This window comes from Leucopleurus acutus (genome assembly GCF_964270905.1).
Source record: "Leucopleurus acutus genome assembly, chromosome: 11".
In the NCBI taxonomy this organism is placed as follows: domain Eukaryota; kingdom Metazoa; phylum Chordata; class Mammalia; order Artiodactyla; family Delphinidae; genus Leucopleurus; species Leucopleurus acutus.
The window spans coordinates 11,805,661-11,826,341 of NC_139152.1; the positions used below are offsets into that span (position 1 = coordinate 11,805,661).

The 20,681-nt window shown below is 35.6% G+C and overlaps 1 protein-coding gene across 4 annotated transcripts in view; it reads left to right on the forward strand.

The window, feature by feature from the left end:
- ATF7IP (activating transcription factor 7 interacting protein) overlaps positions 1-20,681 on the forward strand; it is a 128,072-nt gene that overhangs the window by 55,437 nt on the left and 51,954 nt on the right. For all 4 annotated transcript variants that reach the window (XM_082850490.1, XM_082850489.1, XM_082850491.1 and 1 more), the window contains exons 3-5: positions 3,055-3,135; positions 10,838-10,983; positions 12,652-12,789. In XM_082850490.1, coding sequence (XP_082706616.1) covers positions 3,055-3,135; positions 10,838-10,983; positions 12,652-12,789 — 365 coding nt within the window. The remainder of the gene's footprint in view (positions 1-3,054; positions 3,136-10,837; positions 10,984-12,651; positions 12,790-20,681) is intronic.

Below are 20,681 nucleotides of genomic sequence, written 5' to 3' on the forward strand. Positions count from 1 at the left end.
GACAGGGGGCAGTGCAGTTGAAAGCCTAGTTGATAATTGAGTTTCAGAGAGAAGGAGAGGAGAAGAATTGGAGATAATAAAATGTAACTTACCCCCCAAATTTTGCTTTAAAAGGGAGCACAGAAACTTACTGTGGAAGATACTATTTAGAAATTTGTATTAGTTAAATAAAGCTTTTAAAAATTTTCTGGAAAAGTCACGTTGCCAGTAATGCCACATTTTTCTGATTCCTCTTGTGAGGCTGAGAATCTTACATTCGTATTCCTTATCTATAAACTGCTTCTTCCTCTTCTTTGCCCATTTTTTCTGATGGATATATTGTCTTCAGTTAGTCTGTAGGCATTTTTTGTTTTAAGTATTCTCGTAGAGCCATTAATCTAAGACAGGGGATTGGCAAACTGTGACCTATAGGCCTTAACTGTTTTTGGTCAATAAAGGTTTGTTGGAACATAGCCACATCTATTTGTTTACATATTACATATTGTTTATCATCAATTCCCACCATAAGGACAGAATTGAGTAGTGTGTCAGAGACCATAGAGCCTACAAGATCGAAAATACTTCGTTTTGGCCATTTACAGAAAATGTTTGCCAACCCCTGATCCAGGGCAACGGTTTTGTCTGTATTTTCTTGGAATAAAGTTCTATGTAATTCTGAAAATGGGAAACCAACCCCTAATGTAAATTCTGTCTTCTAATCCTCTACAATACAGTTTTTCCACCTTCATTTAATGAATTTTATTAAAGATAACAGTCATTAGAAAGATATTAAATATCTACTTTGTCTCAGCTCTTCCCCAAAGTTTTTAGGGTTACCAAAATTACAAGGTTTGGTACCTGCTCTTAAGGAGCTTACTGTCTAGTCTGGTTGAAAGGAAAGAATACCACAGATAGAACTGTTTGTGAATGTATGCCAACATACGAGGCTATACTCAAGATGGGAGGAATTATAGCAGAAACTGAATGAAGACAGATTCTAAAAAAGACAGTCTTAACCCAAGTATTTGGATGAGTTTTAGGAGTCCCAGAAACTACTTGAAATTATATATATATATAAACACTGTGTACCTGAGCCTCTGATGATTATTCTGAGTTGATGGAGGTTCACTTAGATTCTCTACAGGCTTTGTGAACAACAACAACAAAAAAATTAAAGAAATATAGGGCCTTACTCCCTTCTGTAGACTCTGTTAGTACCATTTTTTAAAATCCCAACTTCTTTATTATATAAAACTCGAGGCTAAATTTTAATTCTGTTTGTCTATTTCAAACTCCTAATAAGTGTTTTAAGTATTGAGAATCCAGTCATATCTTCTAAACATACCTGGAAAATGGGAATTTGATGATAAGAGGAGTTGTTTGAGTAAAAATGAAGGAATTGGGAGCTAAGCTTGACATGTCTGTGGGCGGAGAGGGATCTAACATATGCATAAAAGAGGCAGACCAAACCAGGCCAGTTTGCTTTGCTGTTTTCTGATCTGGCTTGAAGTAACCCTGATTGGAGCCAGGGCTAATTTTGTTCTTTGGGTGGAAGGGTGGTTTGCTAAATAAAGACTAAGTAAACCTTCATCTTAAGCAACACAATTTCTCTGTGTTTCTGGAAACTAGGAAACTATAGGAGTCACCATCCTGAGTATTAAAGGCAGGAAAACTTGGAAAAGTATATATAGGAAAAAATGCTATGTAATGAGTGTGCAGTCTATAGGGGAGCAAAACAAACGTTCATTTAATTGAACTGGTGTTGAGGGATGAGATCTTAAAAAAATTTCTTAATGAGCATAGGGTGGTAAATGGAAGGTTAATTTTTTAATATTCATTTATGTTAAAGTTTAAAAATAGTCTCAGTAATCTCTATATGTACTGTGTAAACGTCCTTTTGTATTACTGTGTTCACGTTTTACAGCTTTATTGTTTATCTTAATGTGAAAAACATTGTAATAGGTTCATCAATGATCCTAGTCTCTGCCTATTTTCACCTAAAAATTCTTTTAAGTTTTTTTAACCTTGGCTTCTACCATCAGGGCTGTTGAAATTAAAACCCTGGTGTTTGGAGCAGAGATGCCATATCAAAATCTTTATATAGTTCTATATACCCATGATTGTTTATTTAATTGTGGTTGTAGAATATGATGAAATACGGCATGCTTTATTGAAGCTGCAGGGGAGCCACTTGCAGGGATGTAAGGGGGAAAAATAGAAACCCAAACATGTTAGTGACTTGTTCTTCTCCCCTAAATGATTAAGTTAGTTGAGGAGCTATAGATTGATTGACCAAAGACCATTTACGGTGCCTCTGGGATTTTATTTGTTGTAACAATGCAACTGTGTGGCTATTTTTAGCAATATTTTTTGGTAGCACTCTTTAGTTGTTAGATTTTATGTGCCTTTTGTGAAAATTACTTAATATTTCTGAACGTTACTTTCCTCATCTATATATATGATGGCAAAAATACTGTTTATAGTGTAGGATTTTTTTGGGGATATGAACTAATAAATGTCAAGCACCGAGCTAAGTTAGTTGTTGGCACTGGTATCAAAGTAGCTATTACTTTTAAGTAAAACTTTTATTATCTTTAGGATAGCTTTTCCCTATCTGTAACCGTTAAAATAACCTAATGATTCAACCTGTCTGGTCAAAATACTAGGTGTTCTGAGTTCACCAGTAATTTATAATTTTTTTTTGTAATTGCCACAACCACTGTTTTAGTTTTAATAATTGAATGTAAAGGAGTCTGAATGCTTTATAGTAGTTGTTTTCACATTTTATTAATCTATTGATGACAGTAAATTACTAAGATTCTTTGTTTTAAAATCTATATTATTTAATTTTTTTCCATGTTAAGAGTTTATTATGAACTTGCAGAAACATTTAAAACTAGACTTGTCCACTTATTTCCACCAGTTCATGCTCCCTTTTTATTCCTAATATTTTACATTTTGAGACTCTGATTTCCTAAAATATTATCAACTGGATAATTACACCAAAAGTATAAATTATAATGAACTGTTACAAATTCTGATGGAAGAAAATTTCCTTTTCTATTTTTGTTACAGAAGAAGTAGAAAGTAATGAAAAGGGCAGCAAACCTGAGGAAGAAGAGCAAGTGATACATGAAGATGAAAGACCTGAGAAAAGTAAGCATGTACAAACAAACCTGAAATAGTTTTAAAAATTGTTTCTGCTTTTAAGGCTGTGGAAAATACTTTTCTGTCCATGAGATGCTTGTAAAATTTTTCAGTTTAAGTAAGCCACAGTTAAATCGTTTTGTTGATGGCTAACCCAAGGATCTTTGAAAGTATTAATTATTTCATGTATTTTATTGTTTATTTATTCTTTCCATTGCTCCATAGAAAGATTTAAGCTTACTATTTAGTAAGGTGCTATCTGAATGTCTTGAGAGAAATTGTTTTAGATTTGCTTTTAGAGCATTGGACCATAGGAATTTTGTCTGGGATGATATAGGCAAATGGAAGTATGTGTCTCAATCTCTACTTAAAGTTCTTAAGCTGTAAGAGAAGGGGAAACGATGTTACTGAATGTCATTAGGTTGGGTTCTGTAACTCTCCCTGTCATACTGCTCTCCATCTGTGACTATGTAAGTTATTATTTTTTAAAACTTTCAATACTACTACTACTTAATAATAATAAAAGCAACTGTGTTGATAACACTTTATGTACCAGACACAGTTCTAAATTTTTTCCATCTTCTTTTTTTTAACTTTTTATTTTATATTGGAGTATTTATTAACAATGTCATGGTAGTTTCAGGTGTACAGCAAAGTGATTCAGTTATACATATACACGTATCAATTCTTTTGCAAATTTTTTTCCCATTTAGATTGTTACATAATATTGAGCAGAGTTCCCTGTGTTATACAGTAGGTCCTTGTTGGCTATCCATTTTAATTATAGCAGGGTGTACATGTCAATCCCACACTCCCTAACTATCCCTTCCCTTCACGCTTCCCCCACCCCCTGGTAACAATAAGTTCATTCTCTAAGAATGTGAGTCTGTTTCTGTTTTGTAAATAAGTTCATTTGTGTCATTTCTTTTTAGATTATGTATATAAGTGATATCGTACGATATTTCTCTTTCTCTGTTGTGACTTACTTCACTCAGTATGACCATCTCTAGGTCCACCCATGTTGCTGCAAATGGCGTTATTTCATTCTTTTTAATGGCTGAGTAATATTCCATTGTATATATGTACTGCAGCTTAATTATCCATTCCTCTGTCGATAGAAATTTAGGTGGCTTCCATGTCTTGGCTATTGTAAACAGTGCTGCAGTGAACCTTGGGGTACATGTATCCTTTTGGACTATGTTTTTCTCCAGATATATGCCCAGGAGTGGGATTGAAGGATCATATGGTGGCCCTAGTTTTAGTTTTCTAATGAAACTCCATACTGTTCTCCATAGTGGCTGTACCAATTTACATTCCCACGAACAGTGTAGCAGGGTTCCCTTCTCTGCACACCCTCTCCAGCATTTGTTGTTTGTGGATTTTTTTGGTGATAGCCATTTTGACTGGTGTGAGGGGATATCTCATTGTAGTTTTGATTTACATTTCTCTAATAATTAGCAGTGTTGAACATCTTTTCATGTGCTTCTTGGCCATCTGTATGTCTTCTTTGGAGAAATGTCTATTTAGGTCTCCTGCCCATTTTTTGATTGGGTTGTTTGTTTTGATGATATTAAGCCACATGAGCTGTTTGTATATTTTGGAGACTAATCCCTTGTCGGTCACATCATTTGCAAATATTTTCTCCCCTTCTATGGGTTGTCTTTTCATTGTGTTTATGGTTTTCTTTGCTGTGCAAAAGCTTTTGAGTTTAATTAGGTCCCATTTGTTTATTTTTGGTTTTATTTCCATTACTCTGGGAGACAGATTGAAAAAGATACTGCTATGATTTACGTCAGAGTGTTCTGCCTATGTTCTCCTCTAGGAGTTTTATAGTGTCCGGTCTCACATTTAGGTCTTTAATCCATTTTGAGCTTATTTTTGTGTATGGTTTTAAAGAATGTTCTAATTTCATATTTTTACATGCAGCTGTCCAGTTTTCCTAGCACTTGAAGAGACTCTCTTTCCTCCATTGTATAGTCTTACCTCCTTTGTCATAGATTAATTGACCATAGGTGTGTGGGTTTATTTCTGGGCTTTCTATTCTGTTCCATTGATCTATGTTTCTGTTTTTGTGCCAGTACCATACTGTTTTGATTGCTATAGCTTTGTAGTGTAGTCTGAAGTCAGGGAGCCTGATTCCTCCAGCTCTGTTTTTCTTTGTCAAGATTGCTTTGGCTATTGGGGTCTTTTGTGTCTCCATACAAAGTTTAAGATTTTTTTGTTCTAGTTCTGTGAAAAATGTCATTGGTAATTTGATAGGGATTGCACTGAATCTCTAGATTGCCTTGGGTACTATAGTCATTTTGACAGTATTGACTCTTCCAATCCAAGAACACGGTATATCTTCCCATCTGTTTGTGTCATCTTCGATTTCTTTCATCAGCGTCTTACAGTTTTTGGAGTACAGGTCTTTTGTCTCCTTAGATAGGTTTATTCCTAGGTATTTTATTCTTTTTGATGTGATGGTAAATGGGATTGTTTCTTGAATTTCTCTTTCTGTCTTTTGTTGTTAGTGTATAGAAATGCAACAGATTTCTGTTTATTAATTTTGTAAACTGCAACTTTACCAAATTCATTGATGAGTTCTAACAGTTTTCTGGTAGCATCTTTGGGATTTTCTATGTATAGTGTCATCTGCAAACAGTGGCAGTTTAACTTCTTCTTTTCCAATTTGGATTCCTTTTATTTCTTTTTCTTCTCTGATTGCTGCGGCTAGGACTTCCAAAACTATGTTGAATAAAAGTGGTGAGAGTGGACATCCTTGTCTTGTTCCTGATCTTAGAGGAAATACTTCTGGCTTTTCACCGTCGGGTAAGATGTTAGCTGTAGGTTTGTCATATATGGCCTTTATTATGTTGAGGTATATTCCCTGTATGCCCACTTTCTGGAGAGTTTTTTTTTTTTTTTTTTTTTGCGGTACGCGGGCCTCTCACCCCTGTGGCCTCTCCCGCTGTGGAGTGCAGGCCCAGCAGCCACGGCCCACGGGCCCAGCCGCTCCGTGGCATATGGGATCCTCCCAGACCGGGGCACGAACCCGTATCCCCTGCATCGGCAGGCGGACTCCCAACCACTGCTCCACCAGGGAAGCCCTGGAGAGTTTTTATCATAAATGGGTGCTGAATTTTGTCAAAAGCTTTTTCTGCATCTATTGAGATGATCATATGGCTTTTATTCTTCAGTTTGTTGATGTGGTGTATCACACTGATTGATTTGCGGATATTGAAAAATCCTTGCATCCTTGGATAAACCCCACTTGATCGTGGTTTATGGTCCTTTTAATGTATTGTTGGATTCTGATTGCTAGTATTCGGTTTAGGATTTTTGCATCTATATTCATCAGTGATATTGACCTGTAATTTTCTTTTCTTGTGGTATCTTTGTCTGGTTTTGGTATCAGGGTGATGGTGGCCTCATAGTATGAGTTTGGGAGTTCTCTTTCCTCTGCAATTTTTTGGAACATTTTCAGAAGGGTAGCGGTTAGCTCTTCTCTAAATGTTTGATGGAATTCGCCTGTGAAGCCATCAGTTCCTGGACTTTGGTTTGTTGGGAGTTTTTAAATCACAGTTTCAGTTTCAGTGCTTGTGATTGGTCTGTTCGTATTTTCTGTTTCTTCCTGGTTCAGTCTTGGGAGACTGTATCTTTCTAAGAATTTGTGCATTTCTTCCAGGTTGTCCATTTTATTGGCATACAGTTGCTTGTAGTAGTCTCTTATGATCCTTTGTATTCCTGTGGTGTCAGTCGTAACTTCTTTTTCATTTCTAATTTTATTAATTTGAGTGATCTCTCTTTTTTTCTTAATGAGTCTGGCTAAAGGTTTATCAATTTTGTTTATCTTTTCAAAGAACCAGCTTTTAGTTTCATTTATCTTTGCTTGTCTCTATATTTCTGCCCTGATCATTATGATTTCTTTTCTTCTACTAACTTTAGGTTTTGTTTGTTCTTTGGTTGCTTTAGGTGTAGGGTTAGGTGGTTTATTTGAGATTTTTCTTGTTTCCTGAGGTAAGATTATATTTCTGTAAACTTCCCTCTTAGAAATGCCTTTGCCATATTGCACAGGTTTTGGGTCATTGTGCTTTCATTTTCACTTGTCTCTAGGTACTTCTTGATTTCCTCTCTGATTTCTTCAGTGATCCAGTGGTTGTTTAGTAGCATATTGTTTAGCCTCCACACGCTTATGTTTTTTACAGTTTTTTTCTTGTAGTTTATTTCTAATCTCATAGCATTGTCATCAGAAAAGATGCTTGATATGATTTCAATTTTCTTAAATTTACTGAGGCTCCCTTTGTGGCCCAGCGTGTGGTCAATCCTGGAGAATGTTCCATGTGCACTTGAGAATGTGTATTCTGCTGCTTTGGGATGGAAAACTCTATAAATATCAGTTAAGTCCATCTGGTCTAATGTGCCTTTTAAGGCCTGTGTTTCCTTATTGATTTTCTGCCTGGATGATCTGTCCATTGATGAAACTGAGGTGTTAAAATTCCCCAGTATTATTGTGGTACTGTTGATTTCTCCCTTTATAGCTGTTAGTATTTGCCTTATATATTGAGGTGCTCCTATGTTGGGTGCATATATATGTACAATTGGTATGTCTTCTTAGATTGATCCCTTGATCATTATGTAGTGTCCTTCTTTGTCTCTTATAGCAGTCTTTGTTTTAAAGTTTGTTTTGTCTGAAATTAGTATTGCTACTCCAGCTTTCTTTCGATTTCCATTTGCATGGAATGCCTTCTTCCATCCTCTTACTTTCAGTCTGTATGTGTCACTAGGTCTGAAGTGGGTCTCTTGTAGACAGCATATATACAGATCTTGTTTTTGTATCCATTCAGCCAGTCTGTGTCTTTTGGTTGGACCATTTAATCCATTTACATTTAAGGTAATTCTCAATATGTGTGTTCCTATTACCATTTTCTTAATTGTTTTGGGTTTGTTTTTGTAGGTCTTTTTTCTTCCCTTCCTCTTTTGTTCTCTTCTCTTGTGGTTTGATGACCATCCTTTGTGTTGTGTATGGGTTGCTTTTTCTTTTTTGAGTGCGTACCTATTGTAGTTTTTAGGTTTGCTGTTCCCATGAGGTTTTGATATAGTAGTCTATATATGTAGAAGGTTGTTTTATGTTGCTGGTCTCTTACCCGCCTAGAGGAGTTCTCTTAGCTTTTGCCTTTCTGTAGAGCTTTTGATTTCTCTGTCAAATCTGAATGAGATCCTTGCTGGGTAGAGTATTCTTGATTGTAGATTCTTCCCTTTCATCACTTTAAATATATCGTGTCACTCACTTCTGGCCTGCAGAGTTTCTGCTGTGAAATCAGCTGATAACCTTATGGGAGTTCCCTTGTATGTTACTTATTGTTTTTCCCTTGTTACTTTTAATATTTTTCCTTTGTCTTTAATTTTTTCCAATTCGATTACTATGTGTCTTGGTGTGTTCCTCTTTGGGTTTATCCTGCCTTGGACTCTCTGTGCTTCTTGGACTTGGGTGACTGTTTACCATGTTAGGGGAAGTTTTCAATTATAATCTCTTCATATATTTTCTCAGGTCCTTTCTGTCTCTCTTCTCCTCCTGGAATCCCTATAATGAGAATGTTGGTGCATTTAATGTTGTCCTAGAGGTCTCTTAGATTGTCTTCATTTCTCTTTATTCTTTTTTCTTTATTATGTTCCACGGCAGTGATTTCCACCATTCTGTCTTCCAGGTTACTTATCTGTTCTTCTGCCTTAGTTATTCTGCTTTGATTCCTTCTAGTGTATTTTTCATTTCAGTTATTGTATTGTTCATCTCTGTTTCTTCTTTAGTTCTTATAGGTCTTTGTTAAACATTTCTTGCATCTTCTCAATCCTTGCCTCCATTCTCTTCCTGAAGTCCTTGATCATCTTCACTATCATTATTCTGAATTCTTTTTCCAGAAGGTTGCCTATCTCCACTTCAGTTAGTTGTTTTTCTGGGGTTTTATCTTGTTCCTTCATCTGGGACATAATCCTCTGCCGTTTAATTTTGTCTACCTCTCTGTGATTGTGGTTTTCATTCCACAGGCTGCAGGACTGTAGTTCTTCTTGCTTCTGCTGTCTTCCCTCTGGTAGATGAGGCTATCTAAGAGGCTTGTGCAGGCCTCCTGATGGGAGGGGCTGGTGGTGGGTAGGGCTGGGTTGTGTCTCTCTGGTGGGCAGAGTTCAGTAAAACTTTAATCTGCTTGTCTGCTGATGGGTGGGGCTGTGTTCCTTTCCTTTTCGTTGTTTGGCCTGAGGTGACCCAGCACTCGAGCCTACAGGCAGTTTGGTGGGGCTAATGGTGCCTCTGGGAGGGCTCATGCCAATGAGTGCTTCCCAAAACTGCTGTTGCCAGTGTCTTTGTCCCTGCAGTGAGCCACTGCCACTCCCCACCTCTGCAGGAGACCCTCCAGTGCTAGCAGGCAGGTCTGGCCCAGTCTCCTGTGGGATCACTGCTCTTTTCTCTTGGGTCCTGATGTGCACAAGACCCTAAGAGTGCAGTTTCTGGTTCCCCCAGTCCTGTGGAGGTCCTGCAATTAAATCCCGCTGGCCCTCAAAGCCAGACCCTCTGGGGCCTCCTCTTCCCGTTGCCAGACCCCCAGGTTGGGAAGCTTCACATGGGGCTCAGAACTTTCACTCCAGTGGGAGAACTGTGGTATGGTTGTTCTTCAGTGTGTGGGTCACCCACCTGGTGGGTATGGGACTTGATTCTATCACGATTGTGCCCCTCCTATTGTCTCGCCATGGCTTCCCCTTTGTCTTTGGATGTAGGGTATCTTTTTCTGGTAGGTTCAAGTGTTTCTTTGTCAATGGTTGCTCTGCAGTTGTGATTCCAGTGTTCTTGTAAGAAGGGATGAGCGTACCTACTTCTACTCTGCCATCTTGACCTTATCTCTCTGTGACTATGTAAGTTTTGATACAAGGGAAATCATAGAATAGAATTGGATTTTAATAATAGGCTCATAGTGTGGAGATTTTAATATTTTAATATTTCCCTGTTTCTGTATTGAAAAAGGAACCATATAAAATATGTTATGATCTCATGAGTGTTACCAATATTTGAAACAAATTTTCTAAGTGAAGGTCTTTGAATGTTTGTTCTTTACCAAATTTACCTTTATAATGACATTAATTTTATTATTTTTATATATTTGAAATTTATTAGGATATGTTAAGAATAACTAATATTATTTTCCTAAGACTGGTGATTAAGAAAGAATTTTTCCTAAACTTACTGAGGAAGAAAATTTACTGAGGATGAAGAATTAAATAATTAAAGCTATGCACAGTTAGTAGAAGCATGTGATGTGAGAATAAATACTGAGAAATTTGTGACTTGTGAATGAATACTGTATTTTGTCAGAGAATTCATATACACTAGAGAATTTACTGAAAGGAATGAATTTGAGATGATTTCTTCTCATCCCATATTGTTAGTTGAGTTTCCATTTTAATACGAAGATTTCAAGGAAAAAATGTTCTTTGTTCATGTTGCTTGTACATTTACTTATTTAGTGTTCGGAGGTTCTTATTTAGCATATTGAAAATCATTTCAAGTTTAAGGTAAAAGCTATCTATTTACTTTTCTGATCACAAAAACAATTCATAAAATAATTTATTGAGAGTGCTATTTTGATAGCGAGAAATAATAGCTTCCTGAGGATGGAGAAGAGGCATTAAGGTCTACGTATAATAAAAACAGCTGACTGGTCATTATGCTTTTTCTTCTCAGGTGAATTTTTTAGAAGAAAACGTTCTAAGTCAGAGGACATGGACAATGTACAGTCCAAACGACGTCGATATATGGAAGAAGAATATGAGGCAGAGTTTCAAGTAAAGATTACAGCCAAAGGAGATATAAACCAGAAGCTACAAAAGGTGTTAGAGATTATAAGTTAAAACCATATTAAACAAAAAACACCACCATCTTTATTCTACTAGATTTTTGACATTACTCTGCATTTTACTGAAATATTCAGCTTTTTCATAGAAAGAAAGAACTTGAAGAAATTGGTTAAGCTTATTACCCTAAATAATTTAATTCTAAAATTCCTTATGACTCTTTTGAAGCTAAATAGTTTTTTTGTTTTGTTTTGTTTTTTTAGATATGGTAGTAATTTTAAAAATGGGAGAGAAATTATGGCTTCTTTTCTTTTTTTTTTTGCGGTACGCAGGCCTCTCACTGCTGTGGCCTCTCCCGTTGCGGAGCACAGGCTCCGGACGCACAGGCTCAGCGACCATGGCTCACGGGCCCAGCTGCTTTGCGGCATGTGGGATCTTCCCGGAGCGGGTCACGAACCCGCGTCCCCTGCATCGGCAGGCGGACTCTCAACCACTGCGCCACCAGGGAAGCCCATGGCTTCTTTTCTTATTTGCTTTAGTAACAAAACTGAATACCAGTTTTCAGCTTTTATTTTTTCTTCTATATTGAACTTTATTCTAATGGAAACATTAGAGTCTTATATGTTACCATTTTAGTTTTTGTAAGTTTTGTCATAAGCTGGTTTCATGGCTATAAGTCCCTATGTTCTAAAATCTTTGTTATGTACCTTAGGCTTAGTATTAAAAATGGTATGGACAAAGCTTTCAAATGACTAGGGAAAGGGAATATTTAAAGTACAGACTTTGGAAACTTCCCCCTATATGTGTTAGACTAGAGATAGAAATAATGAAAATATAAAGTATTTAATATATGTTTTAAGATGTGTTCACAAATATTGATGACAAATGCCTTTTTAAGAGAAGAATAGAAGACTCAGGTGAAAATTTTTCAAGCTCTTGTAGATTTAATGGTGAAATTATAAATACTCTAGGCCAGTGTTCCTCTACTCAGATAAAGTATAAATATCCCCATTAGAGAAAGGAACAGAGAGGCAGTACAAAAGTGGCTTTTTTTTCCTCCCAGTGTCTTTTTTCTTTTAACCATATGGTGATAATAATGCTTGTTTAGTCTTTCTTATAGAGCTATTAGAAATATGAAGATAGCTATGAGAAAGCATTTTGAAATATACTTCTGTGTGTACTGAGGGTTTACTCCTCTAGAGCAGTGTAATTTGGGGATGGTCTGTGGGCTGCACTGTGTGTCCTGTTTGTTATGGGTCCATAATGAGATAAATATGGAAATTGTGAGTAGGCATTTAGAAATGTTTTATAGGAATTTCATAGTGCAGTGACATTCTTAGTGTCTCACAAAAATATCATCTGTGACAGATTAGAAAATTTAAAATCTGCTCCTTACCTTCAACTGGTTTCTTTTAAATCACAGTAGAGGGTGTGGGAAGAAAATATTAAAACTTCAATTTCAAAATGTTTTAAAAATTTCACCCTCTGGAAATTTTCTATTTTTAGTACATTTTATTGTGTTTTAGTAGATATTATATATGTAGAAGTGGAGGATTTCAGCAGATAGCATTGTGTTATGGATGCCAATATGTTTTTTTTAATTAATATATTAGTACTATCTTATTAGTACTTCAGAATATTTACTGTTTGCTGCTTGCTTGAAATTCCTTTTTTGCTATAACAAAGGCATATGTATTTTTTTAGGTTGTACAGTGGTTGCTGGAAGAAAAATTGTGTGCGCTACAGTGTGGTGTATTTGATAAGACATTGGCAGAATTGAAAACACGAGTGGAAAAGATTGAGTGTAACAAGAGGCATAAAACCGTTTTAACTGAACTACAGGTTTGTACACTGACTTGAATTGCATATCCGTGTGTCATCATTTTTATAACTTACTTTCTGGGATATGTTTTTGAAGTTGACAATAAAGTATATTTAACTTTTAAGTATTAGAAATAAAAGGAGCCTCTATTAGTTTGCTAGGGCTACCATTAACAAAAAGTACCATAAACTGGATGCGTTAAACAACAGAAATATATTGTCTCATAGTTTTGGAGGCTGCAAGTCCAAGATTAAGCTGTCGTCAGGATTGGTTCTGAGGGCTGTGAGGAAGAATCTGTTCCTCATGTCTACTCTAGCTATGGATGGTTTACTGACAGTCTTTGGCATTCCTTGTCTTGTAGAAGTATCACCCTGATTTCTGACTTCATCTTCACATGGTGCTCTCTCTGTATGTTTGTCTGTTTCCAAATTTTCCCTTTTTACAAGGATACTAGTCATATTGGATTAGGACCCACCCTATACCAGTATGACCTCATCTTAACTACAGTTGACTCTTGAACAATGTGAAGTTTAGAGGTGCTGTCCCCACCCGCTGCAGTTGAAAATCTGTACACTGGTATCTGCTTCAAAAAATGAAGGAGTTGGGCTTCCCTGGTGGCGCAGTGGTTGAGAGTCCGCCTGCGATGCAGGGGACACGGGTTCGTGTCCCGGTCCGGGAAGATCCCACATGCTGCGCAGCGGCTGGGTCCGTGAGCCATGGCTGCTGAGCCTGCACGTCCGGAGCCTGTGCTCTGCAACGGGAGAGGCCACAACAGTGAGAGGCCCGCATACCGCAAAAAAAAAAAAAAAATGAAGGAGTTGATAAATGACTCACCCCAGGCAGTAGCTGAAACACTTCAGATAGAATCGGAACTCAAGCCCTAATTCTTTTGATTTCACATCTGTTGATCTCTAATTGAACACAAACTTTTCCCCACACTTAATTTAAAGATCTGTAAAGTGAAAATATAGGTACTATATTGATTGAAAAAAAATCCATGTATAATTGGACCCACACAGTTCAAATCTATGTTGTTCAAGAGTCAGCTGTAATTACCTCTGTGATGACCCTCTTTCCAAATAAGGTCATGTTCTGAGATACTTGGGGTTCAGACTTTTATATACTTTTGAGATACATAGTTCAACCCATAGCAGAGCTTCAGAAATAATCTGACTTAGTGCATCTTAAATATTTCTTCATTCAGTGAAGAAAGGCTGGCATCATCTAAAATGTCATGAGTACTAAATAATATTTGCTGTGATTCTTTTTATTTTAATATACTTCTCCCATGAATCGTATTTTTTAAAGATATTAGCTTGTTAATCTATATTTATTAATAATTACTACTTTTAATTTTTTATTAAATACATCTGTATGTTAACGTGTACTGCTAGAGCTTCTAATCAGTTGAAATGAGCACACGGTACCATGGTGCAGTAATTCATTTTATTCCAAGACTAAGAAACTGGAAAATTTTATCAGTACATTCATTCTATATAAGCATAGTCTCAGACGCTGACTTGCAAACCACTTATAGAGCCTTTTTTACAAATGAGGGAGAAGTGGTCTGTGAAAATAAAGTCGCTTCTTCACAGTTAAAAGCAAATTGCAACCAAATGTGACTAGAATTTAGGTATTATATTTGGCAGCCTACAAGTTACTTTTCTAGTTTCATATTGTTAGTTTTGTTTACAGTGAGACTTTATTACAAAGACTTTATTATTAATAATTTTGTAATGTATCATTTAGGACACCACTAGTCCTGTTTCTTACCTTTAGCAGGTCCTTATATAGTGATAGCATTGTCTCATCATTAAACTTTATTTTACTAGTACTGTTAAGAATTTTGAATGAGAAATTGAAAATGTCTGAAGATTTAAGAAAGTAATTTCATTCGTTGTTTGTTATCACTCCCGTGGCTGCATCTATGGTTTTGTGTTTCTAGAACCTGAGATTTTGACTCTTATAGTCTTGCTTAAGATGCAAGTCTGCATCTAACATTTAATAAACCTTTGCACTTGGATATTTCTTTGTAGCCTCAGAATCTTTCCAACATCAAACCAATCATCTTCTCCACAAATAAGTCCCCCTTCACATTGTTCCTCTTACAATTCTTGAATTCTTAGAAAAATCTTCAAGGAATATCTTCCCATTGTTCCTGTTATTCACAATTTTTTAGTTCTTGGAAACTGATTCCTCTGTATCACTTCACATGTACACAGTGGGTTGCCAAATTACAACTATTTTTGTTTCTTATAAAAGTCTATCTTTTGCTTCTATCTGCAAGGCCATCATTACCCAATTTCTTGATTATAGTAACAACCTTTTACATGACCACTTTGGTACTGCTTTTTAAGTCTTTGCTGGTCCTTCTCAAGGATTGTACTCATCTTTCTAAAATACTTCTTGTTCATTCTCTTCTGTATAGTCCAGTTTGCTCAACTGTGTACCAGTTTAAACCTGTATTCATTCTTCAATTTGTAATTTGGATCTCCTAGATTTTGATCCACTTTTCCTAATACCCACCAGTTGCTTCACTGTCCTACAGAGTATTAATGTCCACAGTATTTTTATTTCAGGCCTCTGACTTCATATTGCTTCTCCCATTCATTTATGATCTGCCCTTACCATGCCATTTATTTAAATTTTACTCAGCCCAATTTAGTTCCCATCTCTTTCTTTGTTTATGGAAGTAAAATTCAGATAACAATCATTTTAAAGTTTACACTTCAGTGGCATTTAGTACATACACACTGTTGTATGTTCATCATCTCTATCTGGTTCCAAAACATTTTCATCAATCCAGGAGAAGACCTTGTACCCACTGAACAGTCACTTCTCATTTCCCCCTCCCCCTAACCCTCGGGAAGCATGAATCTGCTCTCTGTCTCTACTGAGTTACCTGTGCTGCATATTTCATATGAACAGAATTATACAATATGTGACTTTTGGTGTCTGGCCTGTTTTTCTTAGCATAATGTTTTTAAGGTTCATATATGTTGAAGCATGTATCAATACTACATTCCTTTTCATAGCTAAGTAATATTTATATTTCTGTACTATTGAAAATAAGTAGGAATTAATTCAAGATGTTAACGTGTGTGTACACACACGCACACACATTTTGTTTATATATTCTTTGGCTGATGAATATTTGATGGGCATTTGGGTTGTTTCCAGCTTCTGGATATTGTAAATAATGCTGCTATGAACATTCATATACAAGTATTTGTTTGAATACCTGTTTTCAAATCTTTTGGGCATATACCTAGGAATGGAATTGTGGGTCATATGGTAATTCTTTGTTTAATTTATTGAAGAACATTCAACTTTTTCCCAGATCAGCTACTCCATTTTATATTTTACTCCCCACCAGCAATGTGAGGGTTCCATTTCTACACATCTTTGCCAACACTTGTTACTGTGTATTTTAAAAATTATTATTATAACATCCTAATGGTGTGAAGTGATATTCTATTGTGGTTTTGGTTTGCATTTTCCTAATGGCTAATGATGTTGAACATCTTTTCCTGTATTTGTTGAACATGTGCATATCTTCTTTAGAGAAATATTTATTCAAGTTCTTTTTGTTTTGTTTGTTTTGCCCTTCTGTTGTTGAGCTGTAAGAGTTCTTTACATATTTTGGATACTGAACACTTAGAAATACACGATTTATAACTATTGATATTCTTACCCACTGTGTAAGTTTTCTTTTCACTTTCCTTTTTTGATAATGTCCTTTAATGCACAGAAGTTTCAAATTTTGATGAAATCTTGTAGACAGCATAGAGTTGGGTCATGATTTATTACCCACTTTGCCAGTCTCTGCCTTTTAATTGGAGAGTTTTCGTCTGTTTACATTTAAATTAGTTACTGATAAGGAAAGACTTACTCCTGCCATTTTATTTGTCTTCCACCTTTTTTTCCCCTTAATTCCTACATTACTGCCTTCTTCTGTGATTGATTTTTTTCTAGTGAACCATTTTGATTCTTTCTGTCTTTCTCTTTCTGTAAATTTTTTAGCTTTTTCCTTAGTGATTACTCTGGGGATTACACTTAACATCTTGAATTAATACCTACTTATCTTCAATAGTATACAAAACTGTTCCTTTACAGCCCTGTCCTGCTCAAATCTGTTGAACCTCTCTGGTGAATTTCTTAATTTCAGTGATTATACTTTCAGCTCCAGAATTTATATTTGTTTTCTTTATATAATGTCTGTCTCTTTATTGATATTCTCTATTTGGTGAGACATTATTTTCCTTTTTTTTTTTAAAGTTCTTTTTCTAAAAATCTATTCTTTGAATAGATTTAAAACCATCTGTTTAAAGTCTTTGTCTAGTAAGTCCTATACCTGAGCTATATTTCTGTTAATTCTTTTTTTTTTCTGTGAATAAACCATACTTATTTCTTTGTATACCTCCTAATTTTTTTTGTTGTTACTGTTGAAAACTGGATATTTTGAATATTGTAATGTGGCAGTTCAGAAAATCAGGTTTTCCTGTCCTGTCCAGGGTTTGTTGTTGCTGCTTGTTGTGGTTTGTTGTTTGCTTGCTTAGTGAGTTTTCTCAACTATTTTTGGAAAGTATGTATTCATTATTGTGTGTGACCACTAAAGTCTGTGTTTTATTAGCTTAGTGGTCAGCTTGTGTTTTGACAGTTACCTTAAATGCCTGGAGCCTAAAGAAGGAAAAAAATTACTCTCCCAGGTCTTAGCAGATTGCCTGTGTTGGAGCACTCCTTCCACACTTAATCTAGGCCATTTACAACCTGCTTTATCAGACTTGCTTTATCCTTCTCTTCCTGCTTGCACAGACTCTGAAAGCCAGTCAGAGGTGAAAGCTTAGGGTCTTTTCAGCCCATTTCTGAGCATGCTTTCTGCCCTGGGCATTCAGATATTCTTCTCAATTTCCTGACATGGGTGAGAGCTTTTAAAGCCCCCTTTTGCTGTGTGCCTTTTTTCTGCCCTTTTCTATCCCAGGCTTTTCTTTATATTCTTTGTCCAAATTGTTCTATGCCTCAAGCTGCTGTGCCAATACCAGCACCTTTAAATCTTTTTGGGAAAATCTGTCTGGAATGCTGCCCCAGCCTTGGGAATTACTCAGACTTGGGTGAATCAAAGGCCAGCCTTTGTGCTGGTTCTTGAGGGAGTTACTAGAGAAAATAAGGTGCATATTGCTTCCTGTGGCACTCATAACTTGCTTCAGGTATCCCAGCTGTCATCCTTATAGCTACTGCTGATCTGGGTGTGGGGAATCATAAAGGACAATTTTAAAAGACCTCAGTGCTGTCATACTGCAAAGTGCAGCTTTATTATTCCCTAAGTCTTCCCTTAGCTGTTGTAAGTTTTTGAATAGATTCCAACAATGCTTGCAAGCTAATTAGTTGCTTTGGGGAAGAGACAACCCTGAATTTCCACTCAGGCATTTTTGGTGATGTCACTTACTCTTTCAATATTTTAATAATTATTGTTTTCAAGTTCTTCAACTTAAAGCCTACTTTATCATATGCTCCAGCAGATAACTGTGTATTTTATTAAATAATTTACTATTTTTAGGTAGAGCTGACAGTAAACTGTTTGAAAATATTGCAGTGTGTATAGTACTTCTGTATCTCATATCATAGCAGTAGATGAGTACATCTTCCTGATATGCATATATATTTGTTTATTATACCTGACTTCCTTTGGCAGAATCCAGTATGAGTTTTATAGCATTCAAAGTCAAAACACAATTGAAAGCAAATAATTAATCACCAGTGGCTTAGTAGGTATTTTGCTTTAAGGAATACATAATTTAATATTATTAATTTTAGTATTAGTGGCTTCTTCTTTTTTTTAACTCTGCAGTTACAAAAAAACAGACCTTTAAAGGACTTGTGATCCTTTGCCATAAGTATAAAAATTTACCATACATTAAAAACTGTGGTAAGAGGATAGAATTGAGTAATGTGGACTTTACCTCTAGAAGGAACTCATGAAGGTCTCTATGCTGCTATAATTTTTAATGTATAAATTTCTCTATAGATAAAGGAAGTTAGATTTTTATGGATTTTCAAATTAGTTGCCATTCTTATGTATTTTTTCAATGGACTAGTTCTTGATTAAAGTCATTTTTAAGTTTTAAATAATAGTTCACTGTGTATTATGACTTTTGTCCATAAAGCCTGTTTGTAATTATTAGCTTATTTTCTGTGTACTAAACATATTTTATAAGAGCTGAAAAAATTGTCAACATTGGAATATATGGAGAATTCATTATATAATTATTTTCTGTGTTAGTTTAGGGATTGTTGCTTTCTGAATCTTGAAAAAGTTTTATGTATTTTCACTTTTTCAGAGATGTCAAATTGTAAGGTAAATCCAGAAAGTTATGTCCACGAGTTTTATTATTTTTTAAGTAGGAAAACATATAATTTTTAGGTTTATATATCTTTAATGCATTGTCACATTAGAAATGTAGTGATTTCTAAGAGCATCTTAAAATGCTAACCACCATCATTTGTTGTGGATTCAGTAGTAACTATGTAGTAAAATTAGAAATTATCGACAGATATTTAGCTTTTCTCCTCTCCCAGATGGTACCTTCCCCCAAAACATACTTCCAGGTAATTACAAAGAGGCATTTAAAAATGGACATTCTCAACTCTTTAGGTCAGAACTATAATAATACATTGCATATTAAAACTTGTAAGTTAAAGCTGATGCAGTATTCAAAGGGAAATTTATAACTTTAATTTATTACTAACAAACAGAAAAATAAAAAAGCATTATATGTGCATCTCCTTTGCTAGGGAAAAATAGCAGTAACAAACTAAAACCCAGAGAAGGAGGAAGGAGTTAATAGAAATAGCAAAAAAGCCGACGCTGTTTGAAGATTGAGCAATAAAGACAAAAGCTGATTGAAAGCCTTGAAAGTAGACACAGTTTTGATCTACAAAGAGAAGCACAAGTAAACTGTATAAGGATTCAAAAAGGCGAGAAAAGGAGATCTAGAGGGGGTTCTTTAAGTTAAGAGGACATTATTATATACAACCTTATACCCATGAAGCCCATTTTATCTAAGAGAAAGTAGAAAGCTGAAAATTGTGAGGAACTCTGTTAAAATTGTAGTCACTTGTAGAGAAAGATCTGTTTCTGAAGAAATGATTAGGCCCCAAAAGCCTTGCCAGAAAATTCTGACAAACATTTGAGGAGCAGGTAATTCACTCCTCATATAAACACTTCCAGAGTATAGGAAAAGATGAGGCCTCATTTTATGAAGTACACCCAACTGTGGAATTCTGTGGCGTTAGAAAAGAACAAATATAGGCCAGTTTTATTTTCCAGCATTGGTTTCTCTCATGGATGTAAGGCTGGTTCAATATTAACCATTATATTTCACTGTACTAACAGAAGAAGGATCTAAATTGTGTGATCATCTCAGTAGATACCAAACAAGGAGGATTTGCTAAAACTGACCAGGTGTTGGAAAAAATAGGAGGGAAGTACCTTAAATCTCATGAAGATGATCAGAAACCTGTTATAAATATCATATTGAATAGTGGATCTTTGGAAATACTTCCACTAGAGTTGAGAATAGGACAAGGATGCCTTATCTGCGCTGCAATTTAGAACTTTGGTGACAGGGCAATAAAATAAAACAGGAAAAAGGCATGAGGAGTAATAATGGTAAATGATAAACTGTAATGCTTAGCAACTAACTGATAAAAGGAAAACATATTCTAGTAGCCTTGCTGTACATCAGCAACAACCAGTGGGAAATTGTAATGAGAAAACAGTTTCACATATGGTAGACATTTAAAAATAAGAAAAAACTTAAGAATAAACCGAAAAACAAAATTTCAAGACCATTATGAAGAAAACGGACAGAAAAAGAAAGCATGAGTCAACAGTGATCTACCATTTCCTGGA